General features: G+C 44.9%; 2 protein-coding genes across 3 annotated transcripts in view; one reads left to right on the top strand and one right to left on the bottom strand.

Moving 5' to 3' along the window:
* Nucleotides 1-14,741, bottom strand: part of ap3b1a (adaptor related protein complex 3 subunit beta 1a) — a 36,588-nt gene extending 21,847 nt beyond the window's left edge. Inside the window, exons 1-14 of one of the 2 annotated variants that reach the window (XM_068334219.1) lie at nt 14,473-14,741; nt 9,491-9,566; nt 9,326-9,400; nt 6,807-6,902; nt 6,521-6,681; nt 5,937-6,003; nt 2,297-2,479; nt 1,781-1,936; nt 955-1,052; nt 811-865; nt 647-718; nt 462-524; nt 252-384; nt 36-145 (exon numbers count right to left, since the gene is read on the bottom strand). In XM_068334219.1, the coding sequence (XP_068190320.1) occupies nt 36-145; nt 252-384; nt 462-524; nt 647-718; nt 811-865; nt 955-1,052; nt 1,781-1,936; nt 2,297-2,479; nt 5,937-6,003; nt 6,521-6,681; nt 6,807-6,902; nt 9,326-9,400; nt 9,491-9,566; nt 14,473-14,600 (1,473 nt within the window). In that variant the 5' untranslated portion in view covers nt 14,601-14,741. Of the gene's footprint in view, nt 1-35; nt 146-251; nt 385-461; nt 525-646; nt 719-810; nt 866-954; nt 1,053-1,780; nt 1,937-2,296; nt 2,480-5,936; nt 6,004-6,520; nt 6,682-6,806; nt 6,903-9,325; nt 9,401-9,490; nt 9,567-10,582; nt 11,050-14,472 lie in introns of those variants that run through there. The other variant, XM_068334218.1, reaches the window with a different exon arrangement.
* On the top strand, nt 11,057-23,692 carry LOC137608141 (secretory carrier-associated membrane protein 1-like). The gene is made up of 10 exons (XM_068334222.1): nt 11,057-11,191; nt 15,779-16,035; nt 18,522-18,599; nt 18,953-19,054; nt 19,458-19,569; nt 19,923-20,051; nt 20,665-20,824; nt 20,912-21,013; nt 21,194-21,311; nt 21,402-23,692. Exons 2-10 carry the CDS (start codon nt 15,979-15,981, stop codon nt 21,549-21,551), a joined length of 1,008 nt encoding a protein of 335 aa, XP_068190323.1. The 5' UTR covers nt 11,057-11,191; nt 15,779-15,978; the 3' UTR covers nt 21,552-23,692.
* The last annotated feature ends 119 nt before the right edge of the window (nt 23,693-23,811 follow it).

Below are 23,811 nucleotides of genomic sequence, written 5' to 3'. Positions count from 1 at the left end.
GTGGCTACATCTATGTGAGCTGCGACGACTCATACGGTGATGTTGTCGAAGAGCTTCGCCATGTGTTTGATGATCTCGCTGTGCTGCGTGGGCTGAGTCTGAAGCAACTTCTTGATCACCACCACGCTCTCCGCCACCACGGTCTCTGCAAAGACCACAGGAAAAAAAAACAAGACGGGTCACGGCACCAAAGAAGATGAGCGCCGCCGTCACTGGCTGTGTTTTTTTTTTTTTTTTTTAAGTCATCTCACCGTCTCTGTTGGAAAGCAGCAGGACCAGGCCGTTGAGACAAGTGTCCGTCACCTCGGAGATGTTGGTGGCGCACCTGCCGATGGCCTGAATGGTGGCTGCCGCAAACGCCTTGTCCTGACTCTTCACATAAGTCTGAAACAAAACCAGGGGAGTGAAGCGACTGTCAACCAGGACGCTAAATTCATCTTACCGTTAATGGAGAAACCAACCTGAAACTCCCTCAGGATGGTGGAGATGTTTGCCTCATTGGCCAGGTTGGTGAGGATCTCCAGCTACAAAGGTCAACAAAGGTCAAGACGTATCTCCTGGATTCTTATTTTTAACTTCAACATGTGAAACAGAAATCCATGTTTACGGTACACTACAGCGGACGCACGACAACCTGGAACTTTACCTTGAGGGTTTTAATGTGCGTGGCGTCTGTTGACCTCACGTAGAAACTCTTCATGAAGGGCTCGAACATCCCCTGTTCGTTAGGAGACGATTCATGCAGTTAGAATAGCCGTGGGTGACGACAGCGCCGGACACATCATTCCCGATGCGCCCGCCGGCACTCACCTTCCTCTGGATGGACATGGTGGCGATGTTCTGGAGCACGATGTACTGCACCTCCCTGTGCACAGAGAAAACACGACCAGATATCAGGAGCGCCTCAGCGAGGAGTTAGGGGAGGAAGAGGCGAACGCATGTTTCCTGCATTACCTGTGGCTCCTCAGGAGTCGGACCAACGACTTGGTGACGATCCCGACTTCGTGTTTAGGGGCCAAATGCCAGTAGAGCTGAGCGACAGCCATCACCACCTAAGACACGCCAAAATAACCACGCGTGAGTCTTTCGCTCCCTGAATGTTTCATGAACTGTCTTCTGATTGTTTATTTGATTCGTGTGTTTTTTCTTCTACAATGTGTCGATTATTTTTCCTTTATTTTTTATATCAAAGCCAAAAGCCGATTCTTTTCAGACTTACTATGGTCACAACACATTAGCGGACCACTGGTTTTCCATTTCCATCATTAGACTCTTTCCAACGCTCTACGAAAACGTTCACGCCATTACTCAGAAGGTAATTTTTCAGTGTGTCCATCGCAGCAGACAGAATGAAAGGGTTTCCGGGCGTCTATGAAGATGGAGGACGTCACCGTGTTGTCGCGAGTTAAAGACACAGCAGGTCACATTTTAATCAACGCTTTCATTCTGAGAGCATTTTTCCTCCTGTTGACAGAGGCCTTGAGACTCCTGGGTGATGGAGAGTTGCAGTTGCTATCGCTATTGAGGGGGTGTGTGTGTGTGTGTTGTTGTATCTGAGTCCAGGTGTGTGTGTGTGTGTGTGTGTGTTTGCGTGAGAAAGAAAGTTTTGAGGCGTTTACTTCACAGACAAAAGAACTGGAGAAACGTTTGACTCCATTACAGAACATCAGTGGCAAACAATAACGATTTCCAAGACAGGAAGTGAGGTCAGACGACGAGGTTTTAGGTTGATCGATGTGAATCTCCGTCAACGGGTTTGAAAGCCTTTGAGCCAACCCACCGCCGTGTTCCTGCTCTGCAGCAGAGGTTTGGTGTTCCTGAGCAGCAGCCGGTGATCCGGATCCATCACGTACGGTTTGGCCTCCGCCTGGACTTTAGTCTCCTCAGATTCGGAGTCGTAGAAGGACTTCTCGTCGTTCTCGTCAAACGTGGCGCCCTGGAACACAAGCAGCAAAGGTTGACTGCCACAACGGTTTGCACCTAAATGATTTATTCCAATCCTTTTTTTTGCATTTTTTATTTTAAATCGTCAAGTGTTTATGAAAAGGTTTAAACCTGAACAAAAAGGTAACGTTATCAGTGAGATCAGCCGTGAGAAGCAGGTAATCAATTATTGGTAATGGGTGGAAAAAAATCAATATTGTGAATCCCTGTTATATTTTCACTGGCTTAAAATGGGTTCACAATGACAATATCACACGGCGCAATTATTCCCATCGCGATCTATCGTCCGATCGAAAGCCGTCACCCTGACGGATCCATCGGGCCCCCCCTCCGATGGCGGCGAGCGCCTCACCTCCTTCCACGGACTAACGAACTGCGTCCTGGCATAGCGCGTCAGCATGGAGATGATGACCACCTGCCCCCACTCCTCCACGTCCACCAACAGGTTGCACAGCTTCCTGTAGTTCTTATGGATCAGGTCGATGCGGTCCGGACACACCTCCTCAAACGCCATCACCACGCTCCCGGCCACCAGCTGCAATGGGGGGGGGGGGGGGGTGAGACGCAGATGTGGTTCATTTAGGGCTCCTCGATATTAACAGCGGAGTTAACTCCGGAGCAGTAATGTACTGGCTCTGGAGAAATACACAAGTACAATTATTGCACTTAAAAAACACGATACCAATTTACCGCGCTGAATTCACGACACACGCTCCTGCCTCTCGCTAGTTAGCTGATAATAAGAAGAGAAATGTTTTAACGGTCCCGTGAAAGAAATCGATCAACGAGTGTTTCTCAGATAAACTGAATTTGTCCTGATGTGAAAAAAACAAAACAAAACAAAAAGGAAGTAATTTTATGTTCAATCCAGGGAGTAAAGAGGAGGAAGACGCAGGAGCAGAGGGGGAGAAGAACGTTATATAGATAGGAGGTGGAAAAGAAAAACCTAATTTGGCTGTTACATGCCCCCCCCCCCCAACCCCCACCACTCCATCTAACTGCCTGCTGGCCTGCTGACTTACTGCGAGGCGGAGTGAGTGACATGATGGAGTATTAATATGCAAACAGCATCATCACGGGCAGGGGAGGGTGAAGAAGACGAGGAGAGAGGGAGCAGAATCCAGTCCTCCCAATTAAAGCCTTCTGGCCCCCGGTGGCCCCCGCAGGAAACCAGAGCATTTACCCATCAGCATTGTCATGAGCCTGCATTGATGTGTGTGTGTGTGTTTGTGACTGCAGTCTATGCACACCATGAGAAATCTGGAGCTTACATTTTCAGCCGCTCACACACACACACACACACACACACACACACACACACACACACACACACACACACGAGCATCGAATCTTTACTGGATCCACATGACGTACGAAACTCGGGCCGATCCGGATCCTGATTTTCTTCCGTGTTGTTTTCATCGCCATCTGTTTTTAAGATCTTTCCGCTAATTTAACTCTAGCAGGATAAATACTGTTGGGTTTTCTACACATACATTGGTGTGTACCCCCAACCACCCCCACCCCGGTGCTCTTCCTCGGTCTCTCCCGTCTCCGGATCCCGCTGAAGGGCTTTGTGCATTCTCCAACCAACTTCCTCCATTAGACCCAGCTCCAAGGTAAACTACATGCACCATCAACAAAACTGACACCCCAATCTATGGAGTTCACACCCCACACCCCCCCCTGTGCTCCATCTCCTCCCCCTTCGCCATATTATCTACCCTGCGTGACAAGCCAGTAATGGAAAAATCACACTAAGCAAATGGTTCTTCTAATAACAATAAATTTCCTATAAAATTATGAAGGGCCCCAAACCGTTTCCTTGCATCTAGTTTGCTATGAATTCTAATTAGGGCGCCGGGGAGGCAGAGACTGCTGGGTCATCACGCCAGAGACAACGCACGCCGCTGTGATTGATGGCCCGGCGAGGGGGTCGGCCGATCCTCCCTTCACTCGCTCCTCATCCTCCTGCCTCTGTTGGTTTTTTTTTTATTTTTATCTTAAATTAATGGGCATCTCACCTCGCCCCTAATCATAGTGCCACCTCAGCCACGTCCCATACCCCCCCCATCCACTCTCATTTCAATTTTGCAGAAGGTACACAAGGAGGGAGGGATGGAAGGGATCGATCATTTATCTTGTAATGGCTGGATAATAGATCCATCACAGCAAAACAGCTGCACAAACTCCTATGTTGTCCCTGTCATCAGGCCTTCCCATTTTCTCTGTAAACCATCTTGCCTATAAGCAACACCCCCCACCCCCCCATGTGTCACAGCTATTTAAGCAAGCAGACACGTAGTAAAAGGTAAACGTCAGGAGGCCTGGAACAATAAGCAAACACTTCCTGCTTCCCTTAAAGGAAGAACTGATCTGCGGCTGAAAGGAGCGTCACGTCGCTGATGGTAAACCGTGATGATGTCACTCTAATAGGACACGCCTCCTGTTAAAATGAGCTAACATCGACTAATCCATCAATGTGTAAACCTGGTGTGTTTTAGATCCGGATCTAAATCCGATTGCAGACGAGACTCCTGATCTTACAGACGAATCGGAATCCTCTTGGCGGCGTCGAGTCTCCGCCCCCTTCCTTTATTGCGACCCAAACAAACCGACACTCCCGAGTGTGTCCTTTAAATCCAGATCACGATCCAGATTTGGATCCAGTTGGAACGCATGTGAGCTGACGTTCTGGGTAATGCGCTAGAATTTGAATCGACTGTAAAAACGCTCCAAAAAAGGTGCAGAACTTTTGAGTTATTAATCTATAGGTAATAGTTTATTAATCGATAACAGGGAACAATTTTAATTAGCAGGTAAGAAATTTATGCCCATGAATTTCAGAACTGAGTCTTTTCAGCCCTTTAATGAGAGCATTTTATGTCTAACAATAAAAGTTTCCTCATCCCTGCTCGGTAAATATGAACATCCTTCAAACGCGATGCTCCACACCACGTTCTGACCCACGCCAACCTGCCGGGACCTGTTTTGCCAGACTTGACAACACTCTGGAAACCTATAAAAAAAAAAAGCTATAAAAGGCGGAGTGGCCTTCCTCTGCGACGGGATGAGTCCACTTCCTCTTCCCTCGCCCTCAGTATTCCACCTGACACCACCATGATTCACCTCCAGGACGCTCTTACCTGGTGTTCCTCCCGGCGCAGGGAAAAAGGAACAAAGATGCAGGGACCGGTCATCAGGTAGGGATTTCTAAATCAACCCAGCATCATAAAAATAGATGATTTGAATCCACTAGCCCCCCCCCCCCCCCCCCACACACACTATTTATCGCTGACTGCTTGTGCGCCTGTGTGGTGTTGTTGCCCTCTCTCTCTGTCCCCCCACAGCCTCACACCGTAGGCCCCAAAGGGGGGAGAAGTCATCTGTCTTCGTTAGTGTCTGGGGCTAAATATGCTATGCATCTGGTACTGGGTTTTCCATCCCCCTGTGGCCTTTGCTGCTTTGTTTTGTTTGTATAACGACAGGTATATGCCATGAATTCATAATTACGACAAACTGTGCGTGACTTGGACGCCCGCGCGAACACAACGCACCCTTTCGCATCGTAGCCGACGTCTACGTATCTGAAATTGGCATTTAAACATCCTCAGCATTCACAGTGACCTCCTCAAATCAACGCGCTGCCTGCTGACTTCTAATGGGCCGCGTGCGTTTTGCGTCTTTGACCGGCCCGAACACGGGATCTGAGAAATCTCAGTCTCATTTGCGGCTCGCATCGGGGAGGACAAAAAAAAACAAAAAGAGGAAGTTGGCCTTTGAGAAAATTAAGCTGACACTAGCATCAGTGCGAAAATTCCTTCCAAATGGACGCTTAACAAGGAGCATCTGAAGATGTGCGGGTTTAAGTGGGTGCTAACAAACCATGGCATTGCCGAATGAGCTGTGGGATGGAGAGTGAGAAAGAGGAAATGCTTGGCTGGGGCGCCCTCCAGTGGTGTCCCAGCATGCCTGGGTGTGCCGGTACTCACCGTGCTTTTATCTTTCAATAGTTTCTCTATCACTTCGATCAGATGTTCCTTCTGGTCCGGATCCAGACTGGAGACAGAAGAGAGAGACACACTGTCAACGATGATTCGCAGAACATCAAAACTTGATGGACTTACAAATTAAATTATGTTCCCCCTAGCGTGTGCTCAGAATGCAGAGGTGGCGACGCCGGATCGGGTCAACCGGCGTTTTATCCTGACACAAATCAGTCACGTTCTCTGCATCGTCTGGGAAAAGCGGTCGTTGTTTTGCTCTTTGGCGAGGAAGATTCTCCTCATCACGCTGAGCCGTCGTTGACGGGCGCAGCATTGCTCAACGGACGCAAACAGCGCGCCACATCATAAAAGGTCAAACACGAACTGATACGCTCAAGTTGGGTTTAAGGCGCTAAACACAAAGACGGCTGCAGGGCAGAACCCCTTAAACCAACATTACTCAACATTTACTGCTCAGAAACGAGGCGGGGACGGGAGCCAATCAGGTGCAGCGACTCCTGGTGAGTTTTACTCTTTAATCTGATGGAGTTTGCTCTGCAGTCCAACGCCAGACGCACACAGAGCCATACCTGTAGAGCTTCTGGATCGCGTGAGCCGAGGTCTTCCTCACATAAGGGGACAGGTCGGATGCCGCATCCTTGATCGCCAGCATCATGATGGGAACGATTATGGGGACCCGAAAGCTGGACAAAACCCTCAACATGCTGGCCCGGATGAACTGGTTTGGGTCCTGAGAGAGGAAGAAATGAAAACAAAAAGAAGCACGCAAATGCATTAAAATTATTCTGTAGAGGTATTCAAGGACCTCAGAAGTGAAAAGAAGACACGTGAATCAACTGGACCCACAATCCTTACCTTGAGGGCCCGCTGGAAGGTGCTGATGGAGAGCAAAGCCAGGTCCTGCTGTTCCTCTGCGTACCTCACCAGGTACACATACACAAGCTTCTTCAGCTGTAGAGGACAATCACATCAATGAGCAATAAAAAAAAAAAAAAAACAGCTGTAAAGAGAAATTAATGCGCCGTACGGGGAGAACGGTCTATGAAAGCAGCTGAGAGGTAAGCAGGTTTATGTGAAAGGACATCCTGTATGTTTTTATAGCTTATAAAAGACTGCAGCAATAAATAAAATGAACAATAGCCAATGAAATAACAGGGAGAGTTTTTGGATTGCTGTCGACGCGATCCAGCGTTGTTTCAAGCAGACAACGGGGGTTAAGCGCTTCCGTTACGTTCGCTGAATCATTCGTCGTCGCCTCAGTCTCGCGTTTCGACGTGAACGCCTCCCCTTTTCTCGCGGGAAGGCCTGAGACGATATTTGTCCTGCTGGGTTGACAAGTTTAACCGGAGGTCAAAGGTTGTCCACACAAAGCTGTTTTCTGACTCCACGGCTGCAGATTCATTAAGTCATGAAACACGTTGATGAAAAATGATGATTTACCTCCAGAACTATTCGTAATGTTCAGGTGGAGGTCAGGGGTAAGGTTACATTTAAGGTTAAAATTGCCGAGCACGTAATTAGTAATCAGCAGCAGGCTTTCTAATGCGGCAAGTATCGACCTGCAGCAGTGCACCCCAGTTCTCAATCATCGTTTCGGTCATTACTGCTGGAATTAATGGCATTACTCACTATAACAGGAGACACAACCCATCTGCCCTCAAGGATCTGCTTTCTATGAGCACAAAGCACGTTTCATTTTCAGCAGCTAAACAGGCGATTAAAAGGTTGTAAAGCTCTTTCAACCTCAAACGGCATTATTGTTGTCCTCTCTTTTAAAAACTCAACAATAAAACATGCAGAGAGGAAGGCACGGCGCTTCCAGCCGTGACCGAGAGGCGATGATTACCCTCTTCTGGTGGCCGATAGCAGAAAGATAACCCAGAATTAGACATTCTAACGAAGAGAAAAGGAGCTAAATATGTGATCGATCATGTTTTGAGGCAGCTGGATCTTCAACAAGACAAAAAAAAAAATCTACAACAGAAAAGCCCTGCTGCCATTAGGAAGATGAGATAATACATATTAATCAGATTAATTAAAGAGATTAAACAGATTTCATGTAAAATTATATTTGGATAAGAAATGGACCGGAGACTGTAAAACATCATCACGATTAAAAAAAAAACACATCTTCTGGGTGGAACGATACGACAATTAATGATTTTCCTCATTAATTTAAAAAAAAAAAAAAAGGAACGCACATATTGGGCCCGCTCTATTCTCTCAGAACCCACAAAACAAAAGTGTTTCAGGATTTTGTTCTTCAAACTTCCATCTCTGGATGCAAACGCGTTATCCAGTGTGATATGAATGACATGCAGCCGGGATGCAAGGAAACACGGCGACAAACACAGTCGATAATCTGCATGCTCTCGAGCTGTTTGCTAATTAGCGGGCATCGGTGGCGGCTCACGGCGATGAGGGGATGAAAGCCAGGGGGGGAGGGGGCGGGGACGGGACGAGGGGGTGAGGCCATCTTTAGCTAGTCGTACGGTAGGAAGGTGGAGGAGAGCCGGGAGCAGAAACTCAAACGGAGAGGAGCTCGTACCACCGTAGCAGCTGGTGTGTTTGAGGTAGGAGACTGAAGACGTGACTCTGGGTTCTCTGCTCCAATTACCTCCATCCATCTGCTGCCCCCCCTCCCACCCCCTACCCTGCCAGGAGTTGCTTTGGCTGCATGCCTTCCACACGGCACCGGCCTTCGGGCCCCTCGCCTAGCCTAAAAATTCTGCTGCTGCTGATCAATATTCACGGGTTCTGGCCATGGGATCCCCTCACCAGCCGCTGATCAGCGTTCGCTCGCACACGGCGGCGATATTACATGATTTAGTGGAGGGGGATTAACGCCAGCCAGCAGCGTCTTTATGCCGCCGCCGCCGCTGCTCCGATTCATCCATCACTGCGGTCAATCTACTGGTGACTGGAAGAAAACCTTTAAGACGCATTTTCTCTGATAAATAACTAAGTGAAACCGAAATTAGAAGTGGCGAGTGAAAAAAACGTTTCTACTTGTTGTGTTTTTTTCTCTGGGGGCCACTACTTATCATTTTGAAAAGGGAATAATAGGAATAAAAACTTAGAACTAAATTTGAAAAATTCTGTATTTGGAATAAACTGGTGATGGACTATATTTTCTGCCACTTTCTACTTCAAATCTAGAGGATTTAAGAAGCAAATATTGTGATTTTACTCGACTACATTTGACAGTTACTGGAGAGAATAAATTATTGTTAGAAAATATATAAAATATATCAAAATGAACAGAGATAAAATTATGGAGAAGCTTTGAGGAGACGCCACATGACTCTACTACTATGATGTCATGAGTGAGGTCACATGACCTAGATGCTGGTGTTCAGTTCCTCTTGTCGTACCTCGATGTTTTTACTCGCGACGTTCTTCACCACAGCAGGAAACAGCTCGGAGGAGTTCTTCCCTTTGGCGATCAGCTGAGGGCAAATCAAATGATTTTATTTATCAACCGGATGGACGATGAAACTTTTAATTATTATTTTTTTTCTTTTTTACGATAGGCTCACCCCGACTATCCGTTTCATGGCCTCCAGTTTCAGCGACTCCTTGTTGCTCTCCAGCATCTCCTTCAGGTCTTCATTCCTGAGCAAGAACACAGTTAATGAACATGTACAACATAACAGGAGACAGCTAGCAATGCTAAAAAGGCTAAATAAGCTGCTGTGAAATCTCTGTGTACCAACATCTGTGCCAGTTTCAGATTAGAGTCCACATGACTCGGGTCACACCGGCTCCATTACAGTTTAGCAAAGTTTGATGGAAAAGCCAGAATATTACAAAACACCGATGATGCTGAAACACGTTCATTTTCATCAGCGCAGAATCTTCAGCCTGACTTGCGTTAAATCTGCCTTCCACTCACATGATACGACAAATTCCGTAGCTAATGCTATCACACATGATCGTTGCAGGACGACACTGGCTGCTTGTTCCGGGGGATAAAGACGGAGAAGTCAAGTCCAGATGGGAGAATACCAGGGATATCATGGGATGGGACGGGATAGATGGGTGCCTGTCTGAGAAGTGATTCAATCAGGGGATGTTAGCCAGGGTAGCTATGACGCTTCAGGTGTGGCCAAGTCGGATGACATTTCGAACACCTCAACAACTGGACTGGAGATTGGATTCCTCCAGAAGAGAACTAAAGATCCTCCACCATCACGTCCATTTGGGATTTAAACATCCAGTGAAAAACTCGTGACTTTCCCATCAGCACCCGATTACAAACTAGCCATGCTAACCTGAGCTAGCTTGTCAGCATAGTCATTGTTAGAGGGATTTTGTTATCATTTACCTCTATTAGCCAAGCAGGGTTAAAGATCACGGCCACATCAACGGCCATTGAATCGTCTTAATTCAATCACAGTCATTTATAGCAGTAACAGAACTCAGGCTGACAGAGCGGTTCTGTCAACCTTTACAGATTAAAAAAAAAAGACAGTTGTATTTAACAACCGTCACAGAAGCTGCGTGCTCTCCATGTTTTCTTTTTTAGGGTATTAAAAAACCAACAGAAGAGGACACAACTTCCTGTTCCACAGCGTCAGCTGTAGAAGTAAACAGAAAGGCGAGCGCGGCGGCGGATCGGACTACAGTACCGGGCTTTGGGATTCTCCTTGGGGATCGGTCTGGTGTGTGTCAGGGCCTGTTCCTCTTGACTGACCCCAACCTTCAGAGAGAAGTGTAAGTTCTCAGCGGACACCATCGCCGTCCTCATGGCGCCTCCCGTTTCCACGTGTAAAGACGATAAACCGGCATCCATACCGGCAGTCTCATTAAAAAAAACAAAACAAAACACCAGACTTCACCCAAACAGCCTCTCCCTGCATGTTCCTGCTCCACAAACCCAAAAGGCTGTATTTCAAGTAAGTCAAGGGTAATTACTCTCCTCGAGGCTGTGTGCCCAGGCTTTATTTATTTTCTCTTCTTGTTCTTCTTGCTTTCAGCCCTTCATTCACTTCTCTTCCTCTTCTCGGAACGTCACAAGACCCCCCCCCCCCCTCCTGTCACCTCGGTGACAGCGAGCCACGCTTTGGGAAGACCTCGCTCCGTCTGCCGCAGTCCGCGTTCCTCCTGAGACGACCCGGGGAAGTGTTTGCACTCCTCTGGAAGCTGGGACGTCCCACCTGCCGTCCACACGAGTCTCTCTCTGTGTGTGACTGTGGTCACTTCCCTCTGGGGGAAAAAGGAGGGCCTTATCTAGTCGGGTGGGTAAACACTGCAACGCTTTTCATCACCTCTGCCGCGCGATAGTCAACTTCACCTCGACACCGAAAACAGAACAAGGCCCTGCCAGGTTTGGCCGACAGTACCGACAGGACAGGCTCGCAGCAGAGATAACAGCACAGTAGTGAATGAGAGGAAATACCCTCCCCCGTGTTAATGATTCTGGAGGGCGCACAGGAGATTAAATAAGATCACGCTGCAATGTTTGATTGGGAAATTGCTACAGTTCATAATACGGGACGATATTTTTGAAGGTTAGCTCTGCAAAGGATTTCTGATTCTTAAAGAAAGCTCAACTAGACTGGAAGGGAGCACAAAAGTCCACCGAGAAAGCCCAGTTCACTCACATCCAAAATATTATATCAGATCCGGATCAGATTTTTGTTAATGAATCATTTTTCGCCAGTTGGTAGCAGCAGGAACAACACAACGATTATATATCGGAATTTATTTGTCAGTTCCCAGCAGGATCCGGGCTTTCTTTCTCTGAAGTCGAAATTCTAAATCTCCGAATTGAAAGGGAAATCCAGTGAAAGATAGCCACAGCTAAACACCTCTGCATTGCCAACAGTCTCCAGCATCCACACATCAAAAAGCCAAACGTCAAAATTACGTCTGGTTCATTAGGAGCTTTTCTGATCTCTTTCCCATCACCGCTGAGATTGATCATAACGTAATTTATCCCTGGCAGTTTCTTAATGTACATTTATCACAAATGTGCCACATGTGTATCCATCTCATTTAATGGCATGTAACTCCGTGAAAAGACAAAACTAGTTTGATTATTATTAAGGGCTGTATTATTAAAAGGACTTGAACAAAAAAAGTCATGGAAGCGGAGGGTGAAACATCAGACGAGAGAGGTGTGCTGAACTTAAACTAGTTCTTGTCTTGACTTGCTGTCTCCACTGAGCCCATGAATGAGGGTGAAGTCATTGTCAATGCTGCAGCTCCTGCTGGCGAGATGCATGCTGCAACTCTCTGCACTGCCGCCGAGAAAATACGATTTTAGTCGGTTATCATAAAATGTCAACAATTAACAAGGAAAATAAAAATAAACTGAGCTAATAACCCTCTTCTTAATCTAAAAGTTTTAGATGTTCAAAAAAAGTCATGTGTTTCCGCGCCTGGCATAGAAGTTTTACTACAGGAATACCGTTGTGCTCCTCTCACATGTGACGAGCGTTCAGCAATTTAAAGTAATGGAAGCATAAATACTGAGATGAGCTGTATGAGCAAATACTCAACATTTAGGAGGGAAGCTGATGTGTGCTACAGGTAAAGAATTACAAGAGTAATTGATAGTGGCATCGCTTTGGCGTGAGCATTGTGAACTGTGTCAACCAGACACAAAAACAGAAGCGTCATTCATGCCTGTGCGTTCTCTTCCTAGTCTTTAGACTTGATGAACATATGACCAAGCCTTGCCTTCAATGAGTAGATGATCATGTGGGACAGCTTAGGGGGTCACAATAGCATGTGAGGAAACATTTATTTGGAAAAAGGAGGCCCTTGCCGCGAGGATTGTTGGAGGCGGGATGAGAAGCAGCAAGATAACATCAGACGGAAAGCTGCTGGAGTTTAGGATGTTTGACGGGATCATAAACAGTAAACGTAGAAACAGTCTGAGCAGCTCAAATCTACATCTGTGGAGCTGGTTTGATGTGTGTGTGTGCGTGTGTGTGTGTGTGTGTGTGTGTGTTAACATCACTACGCTGCACAAGGAGCCTCATAAACACTTGGTATTAATAGAGTACTGTATAGTGCAAATAAAAGGCAAAATGCAAAGGATGGTTACATTGATGATTGTCTGCCCTCTAGTGGTCAGTCTGAGGAGGAACAGGAAGCATGACCTGAACAAACCGATGTACGGTCTTAGTTTTAAATACAGAAGTGAAAGGATGTCATTGTTTTGCAAACGTTTGGTCACTCACATAAAGGCTAAATCAGAAACTAACTAACTAAAGCAAACATATAGGTCCGAAAAACACATTTTTACTTCTATCTATCACAAAAAACCAAATCTCTCTCAACAACAACAATTCTGTTTGAATGAACTAGTCAACAGTTCGTAAACTTAAGGCATCTTATGATAAAAAAACAAAACACAATCCTATGTGGTACAGAACAGAGTCGACAACAGGCTAAGTCGACTGGTAAATGAGGTTCTAGCACTTCAGCATCATTTCTAATATTCAATACTAATGAATTAGATGTACCAGACCAAAGATGGATGCTTTTAGTCACTGTTTACCTGGTGAGCTCATCACAAATAACTAGTAATGTGAAGTCTCACCTCTTTCAGTATCTTCATTTACCAACAGCACATCTGTGGCATTCAGATGTGTTACCAAGTGCATTTAGTGTATGATCAAACGGTTTTACAAGCCATTATTGTATCGGTCACTGGTTCATCACATAGCCAATGCACAGCATTCATGGTCACATTAACGCCTGGATAATGTAGAGTCTGCAGTTTATTTCACTTATGCCATATGAATGTTGGATGAATCCACAAAGATCCAAAGACACAAGAAAAACAAACAAATACCACAAAGAAAGGCCCTTTCTTGTGGTGTGGAGACTGTAACCACAGCACAGCCACTGGAAACCATTGCAAGTTTTACAGGAAAATATGAATGCTTCAATTTTTTATTCCTACATACAACTACGATTAGGCTGCAAATATTAATCAAAACGTGCATTTAACATTTTTAAGGCTTTTGAAACAAATAGTTTGCACATTAAACTAAAGGAAATATTCATTTTAATAATTAATACTAGAGTATTTCAGGAATTTTGCTGAGCTATGTCTTAGTCTAATAACACCAGCATTTTCTCGACACTACAGAAGGAAACATTTCCATGACAAACCACATGGCTCATGTAGTTTTTTTCCTGATTAATATTTGTAAAGTTTCTCAGTGACAGAAGAAAGGCAATGCTAAGTATGCAATGAATTTGAACATGTAAATTTTGTACGTAAATTATACTTCATAAAATACACGGGAGCTAAGTGAATCAGGAGTATAGCTTCCGAAAACATAATCTGAATACACAGTGATAACTTTGACAGCTAGCGGTATGATCGCAAACAGCTAGCGTTAGCCGCCATCACCGCCTAGCTTGTTGCTGATGCAGACTCTTTTTGTGGATCCTTCTCATCTCCGCTACATTGGACGTTAGCTCTATAAAGTTCACTAGAGTGCGTAAATTCATTATAAATTAACAAAGTTGATGGAGACGAAGGAAGCTAGCTCACTTTTTGAAGTCGGTGCTGAAAAGTCCGAAGGCAGCTCCGGTGCTGGAGGAGGTCGGGGTGCTCTCCATACCAGCCTCCACGGCAGCCTCCGCTCCACCTTGATCGTTATACGACACGGCCGTCGACATGTTCTAAGTTTAAAAGATATACGATAGGAAAACTCTTATTCTAAATTATAAAGTACACATAAACCTCGGGATGTGTTGTTATAAAGTAGCACATAAAGTTCTCCGAGATTTCTGCCAACTTTTCATACGCAGTACCGGAAGTGTGAGCTGGACAAGTGAGTGTCACATGACAGGGCTTCAGCTGCGGGCGGAGCATAGATCTAGATGACCTAGAAAAGACTGAGCGCTGATTGGCTTACAGTAAAAACTGACTTCGCGTTTAGAAGCTGTGTATCTATGGTAGAAGCGCCCAGAGCCTTTGGGTTGCCAAGGTAACAACGGCACCGCTGGGTTATCATAGTTGAGGGAAATGAAGAAAATTACGTACTGACCACATTTTAACGTAAAATAACCCAGAACGGGTTCATTCGTGATCTCACGAGTTAACGTGTGACATATGGACGTTATAGAGAATTTTATCAAGTTAAATTTTAATGAGTCTTTAATAAAAAAAAAAAACGAGCTAGAACAAAAACAATCCGAAAATTATCGTAAACTTTCTGATGTAACTACAACATACAACATTCCACACAACCACTAATGAGTGTTTCAGCGATGATCACAATGGACTGGTACAAACTTAATGATGTCAGCCTGCGGGATGGTGGCCCACTCTTCCTTCAGAGCTGCTACTCTCAAACTACCGAGGATAATTATGTTTACTTTTGGAATTGTATTTATGCTCTATTTTAAATTGTTAATTGTTGTCAAGGAAGATACAAGAAAAAAAAAGAGTAACAGGGGCGTGTTGCTCCAAGTGGAGCTTTGTCCCGCACTACTTTACCGAATGCACTTAAGAATAAGAATAAGAATAAAAGTAAGAATAAGAATATTTGAACTTTATTGATCACCGTAGGGGAAATACTTTTTACTTAGTTACTTAATTACAGTAGTTCACGACAATAGTGTTCCTGAAAAAAGAGTAACTCTGATATTTAAGGTATATACAGTATATATCTAGTGTCTTAACTATTTACTAAACACATTGTTACTTTAAGATAGCATTCATGGGTGATCGTTTCATTTCATTCATTTTTAAGTTCAACCATATAGATGTGTTTTGAATATATTTTTCCAGAATGTCTTTACTGTACTGTACTGTCTAGTCGTCACTTTTCGTCTGTTACGTCTCTACGTAGCGTTTCTTCCTTCCGATGACGTCACGAGTTTCGCTTGGTCCGCTGCTACTGACCAATCCTCCACGTCGATAACGTCTCCGGACACAGTCGGTACTTGACTTCACCTCGGACCGAGTCACCGTTTCCCAGCGACCCGTTTTTCTGGATTAGTCACCTTTACCTGCGACACATATTCAACGGAAAGCCGTCCTCTGAAGAGAATGTCAGGTTTCGATAGCAACCCGTTCGTGGACCCGGAGTTGAACAACCCTTTCCAGGTAACGTAAGCTAGCTGTGCTAGCCATGTTAGCATTAGCGTTTGCGTTATTTCACATTTATAAACGGTTCGGTGTTACTTAGACGCTGGTAGTTTTGAGTCAGACAGCAGTGACGAAGTTATTTGAGTTTATTGATAGAAATTGGGACATTTTTAAAGGCGGTGACTCTCGTATTAACAGCCTTTAGTTGGACTCTGTCACCTAACTTTGGTATGTCATAACATGTTAATGCACCAGGCTAGCTTAGCACTCCTTATGATAAGACATGACTTTCGGCTAGCTGCAGGCTATACTGAATCATAAATCTCTGTATTACCTCCACGACACTTCCTTATTGGTCAGTGGGAATGCTGGTATTGTAAATACAATCTAAATATATAGTAATAAACTAATAACATATCTCTGTTAGGCTTGTTTTGCTCTCCTCATTATGTAATAGATCTAATATTTAATTTTTTTGTCAAAGTTCCTCTGAACTTTTATTAAATCTGTAAAGAAAGTCTGCATAAAGTGTAATCCTTTAAGTCATTTAAGTCAGAATGTGAAGTATTTCATTGTGCTACGTTCTTACGTGGAAGTTTTCCACTTTTCTGGTATTTTAGAACAGCACATGACATTGGAAGATGTCATCTTGCCGTCTGGGATATTATTCTAAGTGTCTTGCACCAGAAAGATAACTATAATATGGTTTACAAAGATGTTACTGAAGCTATCCAGTCTTTACATTTAAGATTTTGTCAGAAGTTTATATCTTTGAATAAAAGAAATAGTCACAAATCAAGCCTAAACGACCATCAATGTCTGACGGACAGGTTATTGCTGTGAATAATTACACAGGTAGAAGATGGAATGTGTTTCCGAAACTTAAGGAGTCATTCTACCATCTCATTCACTCGCTGTGTGGAAATGAACGATATTGACTCCAGGGTTTGACCCTACAGACACGTGAAAAATGAATTATTCATGCAGCCACATTAACATGCTGAAATGATTAGCGACCCCCTATGTCTCTGTCATTTGTTGGCTTACACTTGTTGTCCTGAGGAAAAATGGAGCTTTGTTCCCTTCTCTGAGCGATCTTCAATAGTTCATGAAATCATATGGTGCTGTCATGTCGACATTTGGTGCTGGGATCCCTTCTGGCTCCTTTCCTACTGAATCTCATCACTCCAAGGATCAAATTCTGTTTTGGCCTACTTCTCTAGATGTAGGTTAATTAGAGAAATTAATCTCTTCTGTCAGATGATAGAAAAAACCACAGATATCATGTTGTGTTTTTTAATCCAGATCTAATCTCAAACAGAACATGTTCTCTGGCGTCCCTTCTGCTGACCCAGCATTTTTAACATTGCAGTTTCACGCTCACGTACTACACAGCAGGCAAAGGGTTGAAGTCTTGGATGAGAGACCTGTGCAGCACAGTGTTCTATTTTCCGCTACATCAAGACCAAACCTGTGCCTTGTCAGGTGACCAAAAAAAGTCCATAACCATGAAATTATTTTTCATGCAGAGTGGCAAAAGGTGGACCGTGCATGGTCACGATTCAATTTTTGTTTTTGTGAGTATAGATTTGAAGGTGAAAACTTAGTGATTATTGCATGTACTTGGTTGGCTGTGCAGTAGGGCGACATTAAACTTTAAACACAACATACCCTGAAATATTTATGAGCCCGGTCTGGTGACGAGTGGCAGTCCGTATGCAGCAGCAGCGGAGATGCTACCAGAAATTCTAGAGAAGGCGAGAAGGAGAGGAGAACGCCAGAGGAATACTGCAGGAGTGGATGTAAATCATGCATCAGCTGATGGTAAGCTTATTAAAAAGAATACAGGAAGGACGATGTAGCTCCACTGAACCCAGCAGGAACCGGAAATTTAAAAGGAAATATTTATTTTTAAAAGTTTGTGCCGTTTGTCATCAAATGCATTCCACCAGTGGTACAGAGAGGCTTGAGCTCCACCTTTATCTTCATCGCCATCCATTGCTTTATCGCTCTGTGTCGGTTATTATTTCACTAGCCTTTGTGAATAAGATTCTGTCCTTGAACAAGTGCTTGTCTTGAAAATCAGCAATGCGCTTTAAAGGATCACAGAATGCTCAAGTAAGTTTTTGTCGCTAGCACAGCGTGCTACAAAAAAAAAAAAACTTTTTATTTTTGTCCTCAGCAGTCAGAAGCATTTTCTCTTTTCCTCAAACTCATGGACTTTGCTATTTATAGACGTCTTCCTGCGAAAATGATTGGAATCATCCCGTCGTTGCCAACACAGAATTATAGGCCTGTTACGTTGTGAATAAAGAGGGCTGTTTGGCCTTCATCTGGCAGAATAATGGAGGGGTTTTACACTTGACTTAGATTTCTACTGCTTTTCTCGGTAAAAACACCAAGAGAAGCGTATCGAGTGTGTTGTATTTTACGTAGGGAAAGTATTCTAAGCATAAAGTTTATCCTGTTGAACTTTTTGACACGGAGGTCGTTTGTTTTCTCAGGATCCATCAGTGACTCAAGTAAGACAAGCCGCTCCTCCTGGGTTGGAGGAGTACAATCCCTTCACAGATGACAAAGCGGTGAGTGTTTCATCCGGGTGGGATCTAGGCTTGCCGTCCCTCAGAGTCAAGGGTTGATATAACCTAAGAAAGCAGCTCACTTACCAAGAGAGTAAAAAAATAAGCTCAAATGGGTTTTATTTGGAGGTACTGCCTCATATTTTCCTTAGAAAAAGTCTGTAGCTGCAGATAAAGTTGAAGACACCCTGCTATAAATATTACTTCCTGGCTCAGGAACATTTCATTAATATTTTTCAGTGAATTCTGGTTTTATTTCTTTTTACGCAACATTTTAATTTTTTCACTCTCGAGCATCTCTAGTTTTCATCAGAGGCAAACCAGCCTCGTGTAAACACGCGCTCTGTTCTCTGCAGATGGCGAAGGCACCCAAGACAGCAGCCCCTGTCACCAACACGCAACCTGCCATCATGAAACCTACGGAGGAGCCTCCGGCCTACTCGCAGCCTCAGACGCAGGTATTCCTGACCTCAGCTGGGCCTCATTAAACACTGTTCCATTAACTTCATGCTCTTTGGTCCGCTGCAAAACACCAGGCAGAAAATAAGCCAGCTGTGACATGCATCAAGAGTCCATTGGAGGCGGAGAAGTCATTAACATGACGGCTGGTTTCATGCTGAGTTTACAGACAGAGCAGCGGCTCAGCAGGCTGCTGTTCCCATCTGTGGCTGGGCTTCTTCTTTTTTTTTGGGTGGGACGCAGCCAGAGAAATTCTGACAGCTAGAGGAATTAACTCGTGATGGTTCATCTCATTTGTTGGCAGCGCTCCCGGGGATGAATTTATTTTAGAAGTAGAAGCGGAGAGCAGAGCAGAAAAAGTGTGCGGCCTATATCGTAACCTCCGTTGATATCTGTGCGTAGGAGCAGTCGGGAGGAGCCGCTGAGCTGCTGAGGAGGCAAGAGGAGCTGGAGAGGAAGGCTGCAGAGCTGGACCGCCGGGAGAGAGAGATGCAGTCGCTCAGTGCTTCAGGAGGTCAGACACGCAGAGACAGATACCAACACACCTGCAGACATTCTGCTTTTGTCTCTTGAAAGTTCACTTTGTTGTAACACAAGTCTGGAGATGCAAAACAGCGTTGCAGCAGTCTCAGCGACCTCCAATCCCAGCCTCCAGAAACTCAAAGATTCTAAATTTTTTGGTTAGACAGTCATTCTGAGTATTTCCACTTTTTTTTTATTTTTTTTTTAAAGTTTTTAATCCCATCCTCTCCTGTTCCTGAGCAGGAAGCTGCAACACTGTGAAGCTCCAGAAAGTCTGCCAACGCTGTCTGCCTCTGTCAACATGAACTGTTTAAAAACTTCACTCACAAGCTGGTGTTGTTTCAGGCAGGAAAAATAACTGGCCCCCCCTCCCAGAGAACCTCCCAGTGGGTCCTTGTTTCTACCATGACATCACAGTGGACATACCTGTGGAGTTTCAGAAGACTGTCAAGATCATGTATTACCTCTGGATGTGTGAGTGTCTTTCCTTTGTTATCTGAGAAGAAATTGAATTTAAAACACTGAGGACAATCAGCCACTGTTCTGCCCCCAACCCCCCCAGCTCCGTCCTAATGGCAGTAAAACAATTAGAGGATGTTGTAAGTTGAAGAATGAGCGGTTTCAGATGGCATTCGGCGCCCACATGACCAGGGCGTGCGGTGCAGTCATGTGGTCCGATGGAATGAGCCATCCGACGTCGGCTCAAAGTTGTCTTATCTCCCTCCTTTGTCTACCTGCTTGTTCTAGAGCCGGAATGAATGGAAGGCGTTTCACATGCTCGCAGTAGAACCGCCGCCCCCCTCAGGGCTTTCTGCAGGCTGCTGCCATATTTGACAGAGGGACGCTAAAGCCCCTCCGTTTTACAGACTCCCGATAGAGTAGGCACCTTTCAATCGATGCAGGACCTGAAGAAAATAACTAATTTAAACGTCCCGGTGTGTGTTCAGATCCCCGTTTTGCTGCGTCTTTAAATATTAAGCGCCAGCGTGCGGCGGCGCCACCGGACCCCCCTCCAGCCCCCTTAACAAACATCGATTCCACTTTTCACTAGCCGCTCCATATAGATTGTCCTCGTGTGTTTGTGCAGTTCACACAGGTACGCTGTTCGCCAACACGGTGGGCTGTCTGGCCTGGTTCTGCGTGGACACAACACGCGGAATTGAGTTGGGTTTGTCCATCCTGTGGCTCTTACTGTTCACGCCGTGTTCGTTCGTCTGCTGGTACAGACCGCTGTACGGAGCGTTCAGGTGAGAGGCGGCCCTGGATGGTTGAATAAAGAGGTAACACCTGAGTCACATTTTGTTTAAATCCTGTTGTTTCTTGTCTTTCTGCAGGAGCGACAGCTCGTTCAGGTTCTTTGTGTTCTTCTTTGTGTACATCTGTCAGTTTGGCATCTACGTCATCCAGTGTATCGGCATCACCGGGTGGGGCACCAGGTAAGAAATTGTTTGCTACCGCTAGCAGCGGGGTTTTAATCTTTAAGTGTGTGAAAATCTTCAAAGATGAGCTGCTCTTTTACTTCTTGGACAGAAAATAATCCCCAACCATTTTAATAATTGATGCAAAACGCTAGACATCTCCCCAGTCTCACCCTTTCATGGCTTTCTCACCCGTAGCGGATGGATCTCAGCTCTGACCGCTCTGAATAAAAGCGTTCCCGTGGGAATCATCATGATCCTCATTGCTGCTCTCTTTACCGCCCTGGCTGTCATGTCCCTCATCATGTTCAAAAAGGTACGACAAATCTCCAGGATGCTTACGTCGCTTCTGTTTAAGTCCCGTCTGCTGTAGTTCATCCCTGTCTTCCCCTCCTCATCCTCACAGGTCCATGCGATGTACCGTACGACCGGCGCCAGCTTCGAGAGGGCTCAGCAGGAGTTTGCCACCGGCGTCATGTCCAACAAGACGGTGCAGGCGGCCGCCGCTAATGCCGCCTCCAGGGCTGCACAGGGAGCCTTCAAGGAGCAGATGTGATTGGCTCGCTCATCTCTCCGTCCAAACGTCATCCCCTTGATGTCCCCAGAGTCCATCAGCCTATCCGACGCAAAGGCGGCGCGGTCGGCTAACCCGTCAGCCAAGGTCTTGAATTCCCAGCGGCGTCGCGCCGTCACATCCTCACAGACTCTGAGACCGCTCACCGTCGCCGCCCGCCGACTCCCACTGAACCGACGCGCTTGGCTTTATTTCCTCTGTGTGAGTTTGTGTATTTAACTAACCGAACATTAATGTGTGCCTCTTTAATCTGTCCTGTAGACGGTTTCTGATGTAGCCGAACCGAGCCCCAACTTCGTAAAGCCGTTTCAGAGGTTCTGTGCAACCTTAGCACTACTTTCAATTTCCTAAAATTTATCATCGGTTAAATGGGAACTATTTTGTTCTCACCACAGCTCGTTGGTGGATTGATGTGGCTGCTTTCCATCCCTACAGAACACCGCTGCCCCCTAGTGGAGTGACTGTGTCGCTGAAAATGAATGCCGTGCATTCCCATTCACTGCTTTGCCTTCGATTCTGCCTTCCTCTCAGCTTGTCTTTGAGTGCTTCTTCGTACTTCCTGACATCAAATGTGACTTTGTACAAATTAAACTCTGACTCCGGTGGACGAGACAGTGAAAAGCCATTCACCCACCTATCAAAGGTAGATCCTGGGAGAAGTGGTGATAAGAATTTTAACTTTTTAAACCATAAATTGTAAAAATAATTGAAAGATTAATATTTAAAATAATTTTTTGCTGCATCCATAGTGTTTTTATGACAAACTGTGGTTCAAACCGTGAAACTAGTAATGCACAAACCGCTCTAAAAGTGACTAAAATCAGTCCATTTACACTACAGGCTAATCCTAATTTACTGACTAATATATTCTTGATTGATCAGTTCGATCGTTGGAATGTTTTGCCACTGACTACATATCCATTATGACTTTATGCCGAGTTGCACTTTATGTCTGGTCTTTAGATTCTCTGAAAGTAAACGGTGCAAATGGGAGGATATTTTTAGAAATGGTCACGCGCCTTCCTCATCTGTAGATTCATACATGCAACAACTGAGATCAGAAGAGTTTTCACACGGAGTGGACGTGTTGCGTCATTTCTTCACACAAAGGTTAAAGCGACAACACTTAAAAGAACAGCGAGATCCACGATTCTGTACATACAGCTGCATGTTTATAGGGTTAATCTGAAGAAGGACGTGTAACTCGCCTCCAGTTTGCCTTCTGCTCTGGAGACTTACCTCAGTTTTACTCAGGATGTACTCTTCACTTGCATGATGAAGTTACAATTACAAGGCTGTATGAAATTGAACTGGCCCTTTCTTTTTTTTTAAATGTATATGCTCTAAATCAATTCATCGCAATAAAAAACAAAAACACTAAATCGGCCAGTAATATCGCTGCATATTCCAAATGTGACAGTTGACGATCGCTCCATCGAGGCAACAATCGGATCCGTCAAGTGTTTTTCATCTGGTGCTTCAGCTGCACAGAGGATTGAATGTGTCTGATTCGTCTATCCTGTTAAAGCCAGTGAAGCCTTTGTGTGTGTGTGTGTGTGTGTGTTGTGTATGAGTGTAATTTAAGAGGATTTGATTGGTCAGTTTTAATCTGCGTGTCTGGTTGTGGGCGTGGGATCCTTTCAGACTTTTTATGTATGCTTGTTTTTCTTTCTCTCTGGCTAAACAAACTGGTGCATGTGTTTCCTGAAGTACATTTATGGACAGAGCAACTTGAGATGATTTCTCATAAAAATCCGATCGATCGGGAACGTTTTGCTGTTCTTTATACTGATAAATGTGAGACTGCAATGCAACGTGAGCTGTGTGACGTACTGTAAATGGACTGTGGCTTTAAGGTGCGCTTCATAGTCATCCTGTGGTAGAAACACTGAGATCGAAGTAAAAATTCAAAGCATCTCTCACTCTAACAACTTGATGAAAATATTGAAAAAAAAAGCAGAAAGGAATGTTTGTATATTTTGTACGATTCACTGGTCGGTTGTTTGTTCTAAAGTTTTGCTGTAATTTTAAAGAGTGACCATGGATTCACTTCCAGTCGCATGATGAGTAGTTTGAGTTTTGTATATTTATTGTATTAACACAATAAAATTTCCTTCTGTACATCTTTGCCCCCTCTTTGCACCTATAAATGATTCATTTCTGGGTAAACTACACCAGCAGCTGAAAACCAGTAGGGGTCAGGATTCCTTTAAAAAAACAAGTCGCTCCAACACAAATGTGT

Source organism: Antennarius striatus, chromosome 15 (assembly GCF_040054535.1).
Source record: "Antennarius striatus isolate MH-2024 chromosome 15, ASM4005453v1, whole genome shotgun sequence".
Taxonomy (NCBI): Eukaryota; Metazoa; Chordata; class Actinopteri; order Lophiiformes; family Antennariidae; genus Antennarius; species Antennarius striatus.
Note: the sequence above shows the minus strand (reverse complement) of the source record. Positions and strands in the feature narration are given on the sequence as shown.

What these genes read in the sequence shown, in the direction of transcription:
- LOC137608141 (XM_068334222.1), top strand. Translation starts at nt 15,979, where the DNA reads ATGTCAGGTTTCGATAGCAACCCGTTCGTGGACCCGGAGTTGAACAAC. An exon ending in CCTTCACAGATGACAAAGCG is followed by an intron (nt 18,600 to 18,952) that starts GTGAGTGTTTCA and finishes TGTTCTCTGCAG; the next exon opens with ATGGCGAAGGCACCCAAGAC. An exon ending in CCCTCATCATGTTCAAAAAG is followed by an intron (nt 21,312 to 21,401) that starts GTACGACAAATC and finishes TCATCCTCACAG; the next exon opens with GTCCATGCGATGTACCGTAC.